The sequence below is a fragment of the Acanthochromis polyacanthus genome, chromosome 9 (genome assembly GCF_021347895.1).
Source record: "Acanthochromis polyacanthus isolate Apoly-LR-REF ecotype Palm Island chromosome 9, KAUST_Apoly_ChrSc, whole genome shotgun sequence".
Lineage (NCBI taxonomy): Eukaryota > Metazoa > Chordata > Actinopteri > Pomacentridae > Acanthochromis > Acanthochromis polyacanthus.
In genome coordinates, this window is record NC_067121.1 from 17,909,672 (window position 1) to 17,928,417 (window position 18,746).

The 18,746-nt window shown below is 39.6% G+C and overlaps 1 protein-coding gene across 6 annotated transcripts in view; it reads left to right on the forward strand.

Moving 5' to 3' along the window:
• The window catches only part of si:ch211-207d6.2 (sickle tail protein), a 122,399-nt gene extending 104,201 nt beyond the window's left edge, over positions 1 to 18,198 (forward strand). For 4 of the 6 annotated variants that reach the window (XM_051953285.1, XM_022209750.2, XM_022209751.2 and 1 more), the window contains 4 exons: positions 2,708 to 2,800; positions 6,212 to 8,224; positions 8,857 to 8,985; positions 14,275 to 18,198. In XM_051953285.1, the coding sequence (XP_051809245.1) occupies positions 2,708 to 2,800; positions 6,212 to 8,224; positions 8,857 to 8,985; positions 14,275 to 14,301 (2,262 nt within the window). In that variant the 3' untranslated portion in view covers positions 14,302 to 18,198. The remainder of the gene's footprint in view (positions 1 to 2,707; positions 2,801 to 6,211; positions 8,225 to 8,856; positions 8,986 to 14,274) is intronic. The other 2 variants (XM_022209752.2, XM_022209753.2) reach the window with 2 other exon arrangements.
• Positions 18,199 to 18,746: the final 548 nt, after the last annotated feature.

Genomic DNA, 18,746 nt, shown 5'->3' on the forward strand with positions numbered 1-18,746 from the left:
AGCCAAAAGGTGTGGCCATGGCGGAGCCTCAAACAACTGATCCTTCGCCATGAAACAGGAAGTGGTGTCTAATTCTTCTCAACATGCTCCAATCTGCCTGAAACTTTACATGTATGATGACAGTCCTGTCCTGATGTCATCCACATAGGGATATTCATTGACAGTCATAGCGCCACCTTGTGGTTTCAGGAAATAGACATCTTTTACACTTTCATGCCCTATTGTTACCCGGTTGATCATATTCACTTCAAACGCAGTGACAACAGCCTAAACACATTGATGATGCATCCCAGTGAAAATGGTGACTTGTCATCAAAGGGCGTGTCTGTGGCGGCCAAACCAATTTCGATGTTTCGCCATGAAAATTTAACGATTCATATCTCAGCTGAACAACATCCTATCTGCCCCAAACTTCACATGATGGACACCAGGTCCAGTCTGAACACATCCACACTCATAAATTCTGAAAAAGTCATAGCGCCACCTGTTGGTAATAGTAAGTTTAAGGCCTTATATTTTCAGGTACAATGGCCCCAAACTTGGTGATATCATGCTGGAAATTGGTCAGTCGAGTCTTCACCTCTTGACAATCACACACTGTGAAGGGTGTGACATTTCATGCAACGCTGTTGCCGTAGCAACCAAATATCGCCATGAAAAACAAAGCCCTTTCTGACAGGTTAGGAATACTCCAATGCTCACAAAAATTACCACACAGATCACCATTGACCCAAGGAACAACACTGTATGCATCTCGGCACTGCACATGCTATAGCGCCCCCTACAGTATTTTTAACAAACAGCCCCCCCAGCACGTTTCACCTACATCCATGAAATTTGGGAGGCTTATAGAGCACATCAGGACGCACAAAAAAGCCTCTTGGAGCCATGTCCTAAACCCAACAGGAAGTCGGCCATCTTGGATTAATTGTGAGATTTTTGATGATTTTTCTCATTTTTGAGAGTTAATACCTCCTAGGGGATAATTCCAGGAGACCTGAAATTTTGTCAGTCCACACAGCAGGACTTGGTTTGGAAAAGTTATCAAAAGTTTAACCAGAAGCCAAATGGCGTGGCCATGGCGACCATTAGAGTTTTGATGCTTCGCCATGAAACAACAACTGCTGTATAACTCTCCTCTGCATGCTCCAATCTGCCTCAAACTTTCCATGTGTGATCACAATCCAATCCTGATCACATCTACAGGCCAACAGACACTCTCAGTTGCAGCGCCACCTGTTGGAGGGACAATAAATGCTGTATAACTGGCCTCTACATGATCAAATCAGCCTGAAACTTTTCATGAGTGATCAGAGTCCAGCCCTCATCACATCCACTGTTTGAAATACACTCTGAGTTACAGCGCCACCTGGTGGTGGATGGGCAGGAAATGCTGTATAACTAGTCTGAACATGCTCCAATCTGGCTGAAATTTTACGTGTCATTAAACTCTGGTCCAGATGTGATTCAGAGGCCAGCACACACTCTCAGTCACAGTGCCACCTGGTGGACGTGCATGGATTCGCCGACCAGCGTGGATGCGAGGACCCGTCCATCGCTGCTTGCAGCTTTAATTTTTCTTTTTATCACTTTGGTCAATCATCATTACAGGAAATTACACAGCTTGTAGTTGCACTACACCACACGTTAGTAAGAGCAGAAGAATAACAAATGCAGTCACTGATGAAGTTAGAACTACTCTCAGCAAACATTTGGCTTTGGTTGCATTTTATTAAATCTGAATGCAGTGTCCGATTCCTCATTAAATCTTTCTGTTTAGTTTGTTTCATGGGGGATGAAGATCTCTGTCGGGGAGAACAATGTATTATTTTCATTTTACACAGCACAGAATCAAGAGAAATGTAATGAATACTCAGCACAGTGTGTCCTTTGTTTGTCTTAAGCAATGAAAACATTACTAATAGTAGGAAACCTAGCCAAGCCACGCTAGACAACCCACGGCAACGAATTTAATTCTCTGCCAGGGTCGGTCTAGTTACCCTCAGTAAGCCTCGAGGTTGGATGCTCCTAAAACTGGCCGACGAATCACCATGAAGTGTAGAGTCAGAAGGCGGGTGTAACTAAGTGACGACAGAGGCGCGACGATTCTGACAGAAACAACCGGAAACAACTAGCTTAGCCGCGCTAGACAAACCACAGCAACAGATTTAATTCTCTGCCAGGGTCGACAACAGTCGTTGAGCTCCATTAGCTCCGACTCTGAATAATCTTTCTGTTAACATGTCTGTAATATACTTGAGCTTCACCCATTGACTGTATAAATAAGGCTTCACCGAACTCCCACATCCTCTGATTTCCAGCGCTCTAGGAACTATGTCAGCCTATTCGTTGCGCTTATTGGTTGTATACCTACCCAATTGCTGCAGAGTAATTTGAAAGACAACCTTTTAGCCCGCCTCCCTCCCTGTCGTGAGGTCCTTGACCCTTGCGTCTTCAGACCTGGGTCTAGTGCGGCTAGGCTATAGGAAACCCACATTTAATATAGGATTAGTCCATGCGGTTGACAACACAACTCCATCTTCAACTGGCTGCCATTCTTACTCACAAACTGAACCTCTGTGTTAAGTCTGATACAACACTTGGAAGTGTAAATAGAAGATGTTTATTTCCTACTGCACCCTTCTACCTCTGAGCTTATCCCTATCTTCTTACCCTTCAACATGGATCCTCTGCCCTTCTCACCCAGGTGTTTCAGAAATGCACTGTGAGGGATGTAGGGAGCAGAGACATGGCTAAACTCTCTGTCTCCGAGCTCCAAAGCAAAGAGATGGAGCCTCAGGTAAAATATAAATACATTAAATAAAACAACAATACTAATCATTAACAACTCCGTATCCACTACAGATCTTTTCATGTAACCATAAAATTGTGCATCCTGATGAAAGTATGCGAGCTTTCATCAGGATGTTTACTCAACAACTGTGTTCTGAACTGAACAGGACACTTTTCTAACATGCTCTGTCCAGAAGACATGCTAGCTCTAATCTACACTACCAGTCAAAAGTTTGAACACACTTTCTCAGTCAGTTGTTTTTATTTAATTATTTTATACATTGTAGATTAATACTGAAGAAATCGAAACTATGAAAGAATACATATGGAATTGTTGTAAATATGTTGTAAACAAAAAAATGTTAAACTTCAGTATTAATCTGTTGAGCGTGTTCGTTTTTTGAGATAGAAGAGAAACAACTTCTCTCAGTTCAAGTTGTTTTTTCTGCAATGCCAAACTAGCTTGGTATCAAGGACAATTACTGTTCAGAGGACTACTGTCAACAAAATGTTAATCTGTAGGCATCTTCCCAGGAATGGATGAAATTCACAGTTTTCAGAATGTATTTATGAGATATGCTGCAATCTTATGGGACAAAAACTGATGTAGAGGAGCTGCACTTAACTCGGCCCTCTCTTCGTTGGTGCACAGGCATGTCCATAGCGTCTCAGCACGCAACCTTCTAATCAGATGGTCCCAGATACTGTAAAAGAGTCCCTCCCTATTATGATTCACATGTTTCTTAGTGTATTGTCCCTTCATCATTAACTGCAAACGTCTGTCATGTATTATCACAGCTTCTAGCAGACGCACCAACTCCAGTCATGAGTATTTTATCAGTTCTTAATCACAGCAGCTTTTGCTCTCACTGGATGTTCTTGTGACTTGGAGTGGCCTTCAGCACTAAGTGAGTGTGTCAGAGCATGGAGTGTGCATGCACTTATGTATACATGTCAGCAATGAGTGTTGTGTGTTGGAGTGGAAGCAGCTGCAGTTTGCCCTCTGTTGACCTGCCTCAGTTCATCTTTGGTTCATTCCATTCACACAGGTCTCCCCTGTGTGAATGTCCGTGACCCTCTTATCTTCACAGGTCAACATAGCTCTTTTACTAGCACATAAGCAATGTGTAAATCAGTATTTAGTCAGCAGTATGTTTGACAGGCTTATTAAAAACAATAAATCCTAACAAATCTGCAATGTAGAAAATAATACAAATCAAAAAAAAAAAAGCATTAAATGAGAAGGTGTGTCCAAACTTTTGACTGGTAGTGTACAGTGAGCCCAAATTAGTGTTCTGCTGTAACCAGTGCTCGCTGAACTAAATCAGTTGTCTTTTTAATGAACAATTTTTGGTTTACAAAAACATGTTTTATGCTTCTGACTCACATCTGCTAAACTTGCAGCTTTTATACTAACTACTGTTCTGTTGCTCTTTTCTGTCTAATAATGATTTTTACTAGTTTCAAAGCATGTGTTCCCAAACTAATTAATCCTTTTACAGAGACACAAACTGTGATGATGTAACAATGAAGAGCTTCATGATGTTTACAGTGTCATCGTTCAGAAATAGTGCCTTGCTATGTTCAGAAGAAAACGTATCAAGTAAGGCAGATGTCACATGATTGTGCGAAAGCTGAGTCAGTGCGTAACTCTTGAGATTATCCTTCTGGCCTCTGTACATTTTTTTTGACTACTTCTGCATATTTAAAGCTACAGGCACTATTTGAATATCAAAAGATTCAGTTCCTCAATGACATTGAAGTTTGCATTACACTTTTTTTATAGCTTTAGTACTTTTAAAAGTATTCAGCTTTTATCAGCAAAACCGTTGTAATGAGATTAAGCAGGCAGAATGTTCAAACACTTTTAAAACGTATTCCATTTAGAACTTCTCTTTCCACATAGTTTCAACTATATTGTTTGAATATTTTACAACACAAAGACATACAAAATTTGGATTTCTCTCTTTTAAATGTTTTACCATTTTGGAACCACTTATATCTTGGGCTTGTTTTCAGTCTCTTTCTGATTCTGTAGTTCTGTAGTAGGTGTGTATTGCACTGTGTGGTGTGGATGGCATCACCCAGCCAATGTGTGTCCACTTCTTTTTTTCTTCTCTCTTTGCTTTTGGGCTCCTTCAGAACATCCTGGTGTACTTCAGACCCCAGCAGCACTTCTTCTATCCATCCTCTTTCACCTCTGAAGTCTTCCATTTCCTTTTTAACTGGATTCCATTGCACTATACTACAACCTCAAACTAGCATATCCACAAGCATACATACACTGCCATTCAAGGGTTAGGGGTCACGCCGTAGATGACCTATGTGGTCGTTTTTCGCTGGAGGACAGGCTGTGACATGTTGTCTTCATTGGAAAAAAAACTGCTTCTCTTTCAAAAATAAGGACATTTCTAAGTGACCCCAAATTTTTGAACGGCAGTGTCTTTTCCATGGACAGTCACTGCAGAAAGTATTTAGTCACTTTAAGTTTTGCACACTTGTTGAGTTGTAATTTTAATTTTGAGTGGATGACATTTTCCCCATTAATCGACATCCAGTAACCCATAAGGACAAAATGAAAGTGTTTTTTGACCCGCCGGGCTTCACCATAGAGGTAGTATGAGCCAAGTGATGACCAGAACCTCCTGTTCAAGATACCGTACATATTGTTTGGAGATCCGCCAAAAGGATTCAATTATAATCTCATCATTTTAGAGAAGATTTTCCTCATGTTAATACATTCCTTTAAATGCTGTTTGTCAAAATAATTATGAAATTCTAAATTATGTCCACGTTGTGTCATTTGGAACAAGAAAATTTGTTACTTAAAGCAAACAAGCTACACATGGACACAGTTTAGAGAGCCACAGCAACGGGTCTGGATCTATTTGTAAATAAGGGATTCCAGATTTTGATTTTTATTGAACTTAACCAGTGAAGTTTATTTGTGAATGTAATTTCATCACTGGTGCCTGAAACAACACGTCATTTTTTAACACAGTAGTGTTTTAGGTCTGAACATCCTCTCAAGTATTTTTAAACATATTAAGGACCAGAGTGTCCAGAAAATTATCAACTTATGTGCGGCTCTATAACTACTACTTAACAGATTTTAGGGATGCACATGCACTATCTTGACTCACTGGTTGATAAAACTCAAAAGACTGATCATTTTGTTCAGTAGACAAATGCAAAATAAATATTTCATATCCACATTTAATACATCAAATACATAAGTTTCTGTTTTACTTTAGGATTTTCTCAAATACTATTGTGTGAAGAGACACTTTACATTAAATTACGGAATGAATATATGAAAAAAAACTTTTTTAGTTATAAAGGAATATAAAAGGCTACAGTTCTTTTCTTCTTCATTAAGAGTTGACAAAGTGTTTAATATGACCTTTTCTAATTATAGGTGATGACAGATCTGTCAAAAAAGAATCATTCACCAGGTGGAAATAAGCAACAGTCCAAAGGAAATGCCGGGACAACCAAAACCTCACAAGTGGCCACTCAGAAAATGTTAGCAACATGTGAGCACCAGTCAGCACTTAAGTTCGCAGCAGTAGCTGGACTGAAAGAACACGGTAAAAGTGGGAAAATCACTTTAAGTCTTGATAAGAAGAAAGAAGTGACGGAGAAGAAAATGGTTAGTAAAGTGCCTTCCATAAAGCATCCAACCACAAAGAAGGTGGTAGTGTCCCCACCTGTCAGTATACGTGATGTTCAGACTGTCCAGAAGAATGAGGAGGTGTCTACAACAAGCCAAAAGAAAGCAGACAAAATCGAAGTATCTAGAGTTCCAGCTTCACGTACAGAAAATGATCTTACCTCAAACACCTCGAAACAGATTAATGCGGTGGTTGGACAGGTGTTCTCCCCAACAGCAGTGGAAAAGAAGGTCAGGTTTACAACAGTTGTTACTCTGCAAAAGGAAGACATTCAGGGAACTGTCACAACTCCTAAACAGACATATGAAAAAGTTGTCAAAGAAGTACCAGCTGAGAAGAAGTCTAATATGACGGTAGTTGTGACTTTACAAAAAGAAAACACCCCAGAACATACAGAGCCATCACCAACATTACAGCAAATCAAGTCCCTGAATTCAGATCAGGATTTAGAAACTTCTATTCCTTTCCTAAAACCGTCCTCCCTTTCACCTGGTTCGACTAACAGCTTCAGCAACAATGAGCAGAACCAAAAGACAGTGCAGATATCCAAAGACCAACCACTGTGTGCAGAAGATGGAGGTACTCTGAGCCCCACCAACCTGGATGATGAGGGACCACCTCCTCCCCCGCCTCGGATTGGTAAATTCAGCCATATAATCTCCAAGAGCAGAAACAACACCCAGTCCAAAGAAGAAGATCTGGCCAAAATGAATGGTTCTTACATACAGACTGTAGCCAGGGACAGTTCTGGTGACCCTTCTCATGTGGGATATGAGAACCATGGTTTTCTGGACAGTGATGATTCTGGAACAAAACCTATTATTGTTATTTTGAATGAGCCAATGGACATTCAGTCAGCCTACAAACGTCTGTCTACCATCTTTGAAAGTGAGGAAGATCTTGATGGGATTCTGTCTCCAGAGTGTATTGTGGTTGAAGAGGAAACAAAGCAGGAGGAAGAGGAGAAAGGTGTGAGAAACATTTCTGTGATAGAAATAAATACAGGGTTAGGCCTTAAAGGCATCTCAAAAAATAATCAGAATTCTCCACAAATGCAGCATGAAAGATCTTTCGCAAATAATGTCTCAGTTCCTGAAAACAAAGACCAGGGTAAACCAGACTCACTTAGAAAGGAAGGAAGCAAAAGAAAATTCAAATTCAGGTTCCCCAAAAACAAACTGGCTGCAATTAGTCAGGCTATTCGAACAGGGACAAACAAAACAGGGAAGAAGACTCTTGAAGTTGTTGTATATGAGGAAGAGGAGGAGATGGTATTGGACAGCAGGTCCATCAAGGAGAACAAGAAGCAGACAGCAGAATCCAAGAGCTTTGAGATCAACAGGACCAAACAATTCAACTTGGGCAAAGGCAATAACTGTGACAGCGACATCAAGGCCTCCTCTCCTGCTAAAACCAGACAGTCTGTTTCACAAACCCGGGTAGAGGAGCTCTGTAAGAATGCATTTGACTCTATTAACAGCCTGGAAGAGTCCATTAAACAGTTGGAAATCAGTGTGGACAGTATAAGTGCCCCCTCTTCCCCCTCATCCACTGTGTCTTCACCTCATCAGACTCCTATTCCTTCCTTTGACTCCACTGACACACCTCAGTTTAAAGGCAAAGTCAAACCAGAAAGAGAGAGAAGCCCGTCCAAAAGGCCAGCCACACAGATCCACAAGGGCCCAAGTTCGCCTCAGAGTAAGAGAGCCAAACCACAGCTTCCACGTGACCGAGGGAAAACCACAACCAAGAAACAGGTCTGATGTTCATCTGCTCACAGAGCTGATTTGGTTCAGCAGTGCAGGGCTGGTGGTGGGCTCTCAACTCTGACAGCATGTCTCTCTACATGCTGTGTCTTCTATGCATCTCCCTTTCATAGCCAGCGAACACTTTGCAGCAAACAAAATCCTTGTTTGTGGACTGAGTCTGTGCTCAGTTTGAATGGCAGCTCAGACTCTTGCCGACTTTTCTCTATATTCCTCATCTTTCTTCTTGTCTCCATTAGTTTATGAATGTGTCTGGATAAAATGAGACTTTATATGGTTAAACTAAAAGATATGCAGCTCACACATTGGTTTGTAACCAATCACTTCCTTGATGAAGTCAGTCGATACTCCAACAAGGTCACAGATATCATCAAAGTATAGTTTAAAGATGCAGTACTGTACTGTTTACTCATGATGACTGACATACCTCAGTACTCATCTATTGTTTACATTTTCCCTCTATGTGCACCGATGTTTAAACACTTAAAGTACAATGCCTGGTGTCATCATTTGATCTTCATTTTCTGCTTGAATCTGAAGCTTCTGGCTGCTGCACTGATATATCATAGTCCCAGATAGGTTGTGCTAACTAATTAGCATTCTGTGTATGCATGTTCTTGCAGACGTCCAGCAGCAGCTCCAGCTCATCTGCTCAGCGATCTAACACCAAGTCTCGCCACTCATCCTCCTCTGGCTCACCAGACAAGACACCTAAGAGCCAGCAGCAGGCCATCCCGAAGCAGCCCAGCCAGGTAAATGAACTCTGAGGAGAGCCGAGGTGAGCACATTATAAACAACACAGGCTGGAAGGGATTACTTACACTACTGTTCAAAAGTTTGTCACTTAGAAATGTCCTTATTTTTGAAAGAAAAGCTTTTTGTAATGAAGATATCATTAACTGAATCAGAAATACAGTCTAGACATTGTTGATGTGGTAAATGACTCTTCTAGCTGGAAACATGAAATATCTACATGGGGTACAGAGGAACATTTCCAGCAACCATCACTCCTGTGTTCTAATGCGACATTGTGTTAGCTAATGGTGTTGAAAGGCTAATTGATGATTAGAAAACCCTTGTGCAATTATGTTAGCACATGAATAAAAGTGTTAGTTTTCATGGAAAACATGAAATTGCCTGGGTGACCCAAAACTTTTGAACGGTAGTGTATATTCCACCAAATGCTATCAGGATTTCTCTTCTTGTCAGGTTGAACAACCTGTAACTTTTTTTTAAATTATCAGTATATTCAGTTAGTTAGTGGTAACTAAAAGAGAGAAAACTTAAACCTTCCGTAAGTGGTCATCATTATGAAAATGATCACCTAAACAAACACTTGTCTGCTCTGAGAAATATACACTTTTGAAATATACTTTTTCCACTTTAAAGAACGTCTTCATCTGAAACTTTAGGTGGATACTGCTCATTATTAAATTATATACAAATCAAAATCAGGGTAGTTTGTTTGCAGTACATTAAAAGCATAACACTTGTTCTCTGAAGAGTCTGCAGTCTGATTGGTCTGATTTTAGTAACTAGACAGAGATAGTAATTGGACACATCTATTATAGGTGTTTGTCTGCTAGTGTACAGGAATGTGTCAGAATTCAAATTTGGGAAAGGGATAAACAGCTGAAAATCATGCAATTGAACCAAACCTAATTTTAAGAAATGTGGAGGAGTTCCAGGTAGTCCTAGGTCTCCAAAGAGAGTCAGAGAGAAACAGCCATTTTGAGACAGAAGAGGGAGAGGGAGCTATGTTATCTCTGCTGGACAGTTTTAATAATAAGCTGTAGCAGAACGCTTCACTCTTCTATATATTCTTCATGGTGACAGTTATCAGTGGAATTTTCTTTACTTTTAAAACTCCTGTTTAGCTAGATGTTACAGAACAGAGAAATACAAGATTTGAAGCACAGATTGTAGATTTTATTACGTTTATAATAGAAAAGCGACTTTAAAATTAGGAATATATGTAAATTCAAAAACAATACGTTTGATTATACATAGCAGCTTGTGACAAATGCTATCCTATAAGCTGGATAATAGCCTCTAAACTTTTTACATTCCATGATTGTCAACTCGAGTATTACTCATTACATCAAGACGTGACCCCATTTGTACGTACATAGCCGGAAGACTATGTACCCATAAATAGATAAGATAGGTAGATACCATCTGATCTCTGTTTGTATTTTAGCAACAGTCAAACAACATTAAAAGAATGCATGATATTATTTTAGTAGTTTTACTGTTTGTGTTCTGCTGAATTGTGTTATTGTGAATATTTATTTTTTTCTTGTGGCAACATGGGTCCTCCTCAAGCTCTGTCTGTTTGTGTTTGTGCCCTTTATTTTCAAGGTTCACTCCCTGTATGTAACAGATGTTGTAGTAGCCTGCTTATCAAAAATCAATAGCAGATGTTTTAAAAATGAACACAGTGAGTGGATCTTTCCCTGCATGTGCTTCTCTGTGTACAGCCGTTCTTCATCTGGCAGTGAGTTGTGGAAATATGATTTGCAACAAAAATTTGTGCATTAACTTTTTCTAAGCTGATTATTTTGAGAAAAATAGCACTGAATTTTGTCAGTCGTGCATGTTACTACTATGTCTTTGGCCAGTTTAATGGGTTGAAATTCAATCAGAATTACATTTAGCCAGAAAAAGAAAGATACTTCAGTTTTAAATTGGATGAGAAACAAATGTACATTTTAGAAATCAAAAAAACCCAAAACAGATGCTGTAGTAGTTTGTATGTCAAAGTGCTGCCAGTAAAAAAATAAAAATAAAAAAATTATTAAGACATAGAAACTATAGGTCCTTGTGTAAAATTTGCATTTATTCCTGTATAATTAAGTGCATACAATTTCTCCACTATGATGTAGAACAGATGGAACCAAAGAACAATTTATAACATCCACCTAGCTAAAAGTAATGTGGTCGTGTAAGATGACCTGTCTACTTAAAGTTCATTGTTTTCGATATGTGTTGAAATCCTCCCAGAGATATTTATTCAGCTGTTGAATCTTTATAGAGGATGAAGTCCAGTCTCACTGATATATGGTGGCAGGCAAAAGCTTTCCTTTTGTTAGTGGAGATCCACACTTTTACCAAGTTATCAGACCTTAATTAGTTTGTTGAGGCTATGGCTTGTTCACAGTCAAAGTAGGAAAGGTCAGGAAGATCCATGAGACTCTGGAGCGTTGGAGACATAAACATGTCCTTCACTGAAGAGTCGTCAAAAGGAAACCTCTACTGCATCCTCACCACAAAATGGCCGTCAGAAATTTACAAATGAACATCTAAAGAAGTCTTGCATAAGTGTTCACTCAAAACATTTCCAGTGCATTTCTTGATGTTCTTGTGACAAACATCACAACATCTGTAAATCAACTGAAGATAATGGCCCTAAACATTCCTAAAAATCCACCATGGACTACCTCAGGAGGCACAAGCTGAAGGTGTTGTCATGGCCCTCACAGTCCCCTGACCAAACGTCATCGAAAATGAATTGATAGATGCCAAAAGAGCTGTGTATCCATGATAGCCCAAGAATCTGACAGTCTGAGTTAAAGGATCTGAGTTCAAAGCCTTTTGCATGAAGAATGTATGAAATCTTTCCAACAAGAACTGAAAGAGTCTTAGCTGTTACCAAATTTCTTTACAACTTGTGGTTCTTATCATATAGTTTTTTCATATAGTAACTTTGCTTAAACTTTCTGTATAGACAGTACACAAAAACAAATGTCATTATATACTAACAAATATTTGGACACACTTACTTTTTAAAGGTTCTATATTTGAGATTCTGAGCCCAAAATAACATTAACATTGCACCAAACCATGCACTATCTCCTATGTAAACATGTATGGACTAAGGAACGGTAAATGAAGTCACACTACCTCTCTGTGTGTTACAATCCAAGCTTCCAGTCTTTCTTTCTTTTTTTTTTTGATGGTCGATTCTATCACCCTGACATGTTAGTGCAGGTAGGTTCTTCTTGTTGGTCTGCCCTGCATTTAAAAAAAAGAAATGCTAACAGACTGAGAATGGCCTCCCTCAACACATTGCAAAACAAGAGTGCAGTCCAGCTTCCAGCTCCCACAAAAAGGAAGAATCACAAAAAACAATGTATAATATTTATGTTTGTATTACCTAACTTATATGCACTAGGTTCAATTTTATTTATGTAGCACCAATTTATAACATATGCATATCAAGGCACTATACACACTAAGGTGAAGACAAAAAATGTATATATAAAAGAACCACAACAAATCTTAACCATTCAATTTGAGCAGCTCTTTGGCAACAGTAGGAAGGAAAAACTGGAAAGAAACAGGAAGAAACCTGTGACAGAACCAGGCTCAGGTGCAGCAGTAATCTGCCTTAACTGACTGAGTTGAGGGTGAAAGGGAGAAAGAAAGGACAGCAGATGGCAAAAGGACAACAATAATCATTTGGTAGCTCATGAGACCATGACTACAGATCAGAAACATATAGCTCCAGATCCAGAAATACCTGCAGAGAGAACAAAACACAAACCATGGAAGAAAAAAAAGACACACTTACTGACATTCAATGGTGTCATATAAATGTATGGAGAGTGGAAATTTGGATAGTAGAGATGAGGTGCTTCAATATTGAACTATTAACAGCATACAGAACAAGAAAAACACTCAGAGAGCACAGTACTCTGTAAAGGCTGCTCGTTGTTGTGTGATTTCAGACCGATGAAATCTTTAAAAAATCCATAGGATCGTAGGAGGATAGTAGAATCACAATCATATGATCATCAGCAGGCAGCTGATGTGGTGTTCACTTGTTGTCATAGTTACAGAGATGCCATTCCACTATCTCCCAGTGATACAGAAATCTTTAAAAATCCATGGATCCAGACTATAAGCTGCATCACTGTCAAAATCTAATCACTTGGTCCTTATGTCATTTCTTAACTTCCCTCAAAATTTCATCCAAATCTGTTATTCCATTTTTGAGTAATGTTGCTAACAGACAGATAAACAACCAATGCCGATCATCACATTACTCCACTGCGTTCCTTGGCGGAGTAATAAACTAACTCCAACTGAGCTCTACCAGCAAAATGCTTCTTTTACTCAAATCCATCTCTAGTTTTACATCACAAATAACATCCCAGGAATATAATATAAAAACATCAGAGTTTACTGGATATGAAATGAACCAGTTAGCAAAACCTTTTCTTACAGATGCATTATTTAAAGTAAGTTTAAGTTTACTGTAGGTCTTTATGATCCTTTAAATGTTCTACTTTAATGTATTATCAAGTGATTTCCTGACAGCACTGATGGTCAGTATGTCAGCAGTCTATTTCATAAGTCCATGTCACTTTGTGGTGAGAATACGCCCTTACTGTTTGCAATTCGACTCATCATGTCTGGCCTGTGGAAAAGGATTGACTGGCCAAAGCCATAGAGATAACTGACATGAGTGCTGAGACTGAGTGCTGTTCTCCTGTCATGTGGGCTGTGCGTTGCTGCCGCTGACTTGCCGTATTCCGTGGTGTCTGTTTGCAGGCTGACAGCAGAAGCAGTAGAGCAGCTGGGGATAGTAACCATTGTGTCGTTGCTTTGCGTGCCTCTAAGATCCCATCCTTGTGCCATAGCTCTGGGAAACACCCATCTGCCTCTCTGTCCACTCCTCACTGCTCAGATACCACCGATAGCATCCAAAACCTGTCCTCTTCCTCCTCCTCCTCTGCTTCTTCACCTCCAGCTTCTTCCTCCTCCTCCTGTGGGAAACACACCCCGTGTCCTATTTTGAATGTCTCCCAGTGTCCTTCCCGTTCATCTTCTCCTTCCTCCTCCCAGCGCTCCAGGCACCAGGCTTTCTTGTGTCCCCTCTCCTCTTCCTCGACGGGGAAAATTTCCTCCTCAGTCTCTCCATCAGTCTCCCCACCTGGCTCCCCTTCTCCATCCTTCCCTTTGCTTTCTTCCAGTCAACATCCTCACAAGTCTTTTGTCCCCTCTCTGAATCTGAGTCGTCTCCTCCCCTCATCTAGCCACGTCTTGTCGCCATCTCCCGCTAACGTCAGCTCGGCCCACCATGGGCCTGGCAGCAGCAGCAGCAAGCGCCAGCATCGCCTCGTCCTCACCACCACCACCCAACACAGCTCCTACTCTTCATCTTCCTACTCTTCATCCTCACCCTCCTCCTCCTCCGCCTCATCCTCCCTGTCGCCTACCTCCTCCTCCTCTTCCCCTCCCTCCCCGTCTGCCTCCCTCCTACCCACCATGGTGAGTCATGGGGCCAGGAGTGTCCAGATGTCAGCGTCCAACCCCGGCTCTCCAGTCCGTGGCAAGAAACGCACCGGAAGCCAAGCTGTCCGAGTGCTGCGCACTGTGGTGACAGCCTCAAAGGACGCAGAATGATGTCTGCTGTTTTCATCCACTTAATGAATATGTAAATTCAGAGAGACGTGGGTGTGGTATATTCAGCTTTTGTGCATGAGAGAAAACAAGTAAAACTGCACTGTGTTCCTACAGCAATATCGTGTGTTGTTTACCTTTCGAAATATCTGGATTGGTTGTGAAGGGATTGTAAGGTTAAGTCTGGTATCCTTTGAAGTTAAAACTACACTAATGCCAGGAACCCAACCAGTTTATCCATTAGGCTGGTGCTAATTATATCACAAAAATGACTCAAAAAATCTGTGATCCTGAGACATAATTTATTGTCCCAAGAGTTTAAGTTATGTTCTGTAAAATCTTCCACATATTTTAGCCACTGCTCTGGTTAATGGCGGTCGAGCTAAGCTAATAGGAAAGCATCCAAGGTGCTCTGAGTTATGACGCACATTGAAAAAAAATTGTAGTATTTCAAGGCTGACACCAAAGCCCCTCAGCTGGAAGCAGTCAGCAGGATGTTAGAATAAAATACAAATGGAAACATTTTAGCTCCATCCACGCCAATACATTTGATATTTTAAAACAGTGTTATAAAGTGATAATGGTACACTAGTGTTCAAAAGTTTGGTGTCACCTAGTAATGTACTTATTTTTCAAAGAAAACTGTTTTTTTCAATGAAGAATACATTAAATGAATCAGAAATCCAGTCTAGACATTGTTAATGAGCTAAATGACTATTCTAGCTGGAGACGGCTGATCTTTAATGGAATATTTACATAGGGGTACAGAGGAACATTTCACCATCACTCCTGTGTTCTGATGCTACATTGTGTTAGCTAGTGGTGTTGAAAGGCTAATTGATGGTTAGAATGCCATCAGGATTTAGTTGGGCATGCTTTTAGTTTTGATTGGTACACACATCACCACGCCCATATGATGCAGTAGAAGAGCTGGTTTTGGATACTTGGCATTTGAGATCTAGTATGCATGGCTTCATTTAACAATGTTGAATATATTTCTATTTAAAAAACAGAGTTCTACAAAAAAGTTATTATTTTCAGTATGAAGGGTTTATCCAAAGACAATCCCATACAGACTGCACACTGTCTAAAGAATTTGTTCTGTACATCTGTCAAAGTAGAGTTTTTTTATGTACTTAACGTATAGTATAGAAATAATGTATTAGACATGTAGTTTCTTTCTGTTAACATACTGCACTGTGCAAATATTTTAGGCACTCGGAATGAAGTGAGGATGCTTTTAGAAGTGAACGCATTATTAGTTTGTATTTATCCATTATACAAAGTGCAGTAAACAAAGGACGGATACAAATCTAATCACGTAAAGAGCCTAAAATGTTTGAATAGTGCAGAAGTTGTTGGTTATTGTGCTTACTGTCATTTGTAGTGACGTGACTCTTGCCAAAGAGGAAGAAACTGGAGTTTTATGTTATGTTTCTTCACACTGCCAAGATAGTTGATGGTCACAGACACCTTGTGATGGTCTATAAGGCCAAAGCTATCAAGGATAAAGGAATACTATATCATTATGAGAAAAAGACTGAGACAGATGAGAGGATGGGTAACAGTACTCAGTCCAGTGATTCAACATTGAATGACCTTAAAGAAATTAGATTACTTCTAAATTGAACAGCAGGGCATTTACACTTATGTAAAATAAACAGTTTAAATTGATTATAGTAAATAGTTCAAGCTCCACATTAGGAACTCAGTGCAACAAAAATCAGTAAATATTTCATTACTGAGGTTCAAATTGGTTATTTTTTTTATAACTCTGTATTTTGACCACCATTTTTGATGACTCAGCACAAGAATCAAATTTCAGTAGAGAAGTTCTGCTATTCTTGAGATGATTTGTTCAGCTGCTCTTTGCTGGAGGGGAAGTAATGCTTTACCTTTCTCTTTACAATACCTCAAAGATATTCAGCTGGATTCAACCCAGGTATCCTACTTGTCTGGGTCATAGATTTTCTTTGTAAACTACAATGCTTTGAATAGCCTCATGCTGGAATATTTCTCTTTGTTCTAGTGTCCACAGGTCATGTTCATGCAATTAGGCCAAGTGGAAATCACAGGAGTCTTTTCAGTGATGATCAACGATCTAAGTGTATTCACCTTTGTTACATTGAAGTCTTATAAAAGTATCTATTTTTGATTGTTTGTGAGAGCAAATTCCACACTGTTCAACTTAGAAATAATGTAAGTAATGTAAGGTGATACCATTTTTACATTTGCACTACCATTCAAAAGTTTGGAGTCTCTTAGAAATGTCCTTATTTTGCAAGAAAAGCATTTATTTCAAAGAAGAAGACATTAAATGAATCAGAAATGCAGTATAGACATTGTTAATGTGGTAAATGACTATTCTAGCTGGAAACAGCAGGTTTTTAATGGAATATCTACATAGGGGTACAGAGGAACATTTCCAGCAACCATCACTCCTGTGATGGCTGCTGTTAGTGTCAGTTTATAAGGGCAAGATTGAAGGTCGTATTGTTTGCCAATACCTGGTTGCCAATGCTGTTTGCCCTTTGGAATAACTATCTCAATTTTTATCTTTAACAGCAGTAATCGTCTCTCTCTTTTTTTTAAATAAACATGATGATCAAACTTTTTTTTTAACCAAAATAAATCTGCAGAAAGATCACTGACAAAATATGTAATTTGTTTTACAATATTCAATCTTAAAATGCACCCTCCATTTGTAGCAACAGCACTATGAAGGATAGTTCTGTGGAAACCGAGGTTCTTTGATGTCAAGCTCTTACCTCCACCCTGAACTCCTCCCGGTGTTGTTATCCAGACTGAAATCAGGTTCATCATCAATTTTTACCAAATTCATCATGTCAAAAGTTCTTTTTTCTATAATTTGTACAAACACACCACCTTCATGGATCAAGACTGCACTTGCAAATTACAGTAAGATTAAGGTTCTTGTTCACTGCAGTTTTTGACAGGCAACTTTACAAACATATTTTGGCTCCACAATTTGTTGAGATATGGCAAATAGGAAGGCAAAAGCTGCCTCAATTCATTTTGTGAAGTCTGCAAGGAGCTACTGGACCACAGAGACACAAACTGCTCAACTGAGTGATACATCTTCTCATCTGACTCTGGATACGACTTTGTAAAATTAAATCTCATAAGATGTCTCATAGTTTGTTTTGTTTTTTCCTGTAAGACAGCAAGATGAGCTCAAAAACGACCGAAAAGTGTTTGGTTTGATTTTTAATAAACACTGTGTGGACCTTTTACTGTGATCTGTGTATACAAAAAAAAATATTCTGAATGTTTAGAATTCAAACCTAAATGCACAGTTAAAATGTTAAACTAAGCCTTCACTTTTATGCAAATTGTTTATTTCCTTTGTTGTTTTTATGCCAAAGTCTGAACCTGTGCATGCCTTTCACAGTTTCTCTGTCACTTTCAAAACTTAACTCTCCTGTACATAATAATAATGATATGTTCTCTGATTTTGTAATCTGTTGGCTCTCATAGACTCCAGCCTCCTGCGAGGTTGGAGAGCTAATAAAGGGCTTCCACAGTGTTGAAACATCCTCTGCTGTTGCTGTCTTCATTTATTTTAACTGTACCGTGCTGTGTTTTTACCAGTAGATGGCAGTAGAGATACACCAACCCTGGAAAAGCTAACATCACTTGATGTAATCAATATTTCACATTGAGTGTAGAGCACAAAACCATTAATATACACAATAGTAATTTGCAAATATTAACAATCACATTTTGGACCGGGGCTGCACAGTGGCTTGGTGGTTAGCACTTTCGCCTTGCAGCTGAAAGATCCTCAGTTCGGGTCCCGGCTTTCTCTGGATCTTTCTGCATGGAGTTTGCATGTTCTCCCTGTGCATGCATGGGTTTTCTTCAGGTACTCCGGCTTCCTCCCACAGTCCAAAAACATGCTGAGGTTAATAGGTAACTTTAAATTGTCTGTTGGTGTGAATGTGAGTGTGATTGTTTGTCTCTATATGTGGTCCTGTGATAGACTGGTGACCTGTCCAGAGTGTCTCCTGCCTTCACCCTAAGTCAGCTGGGATAGACTCCAGCCCCCCATGACCTAAATGAGGATTAAGCAGGGGATGGATGG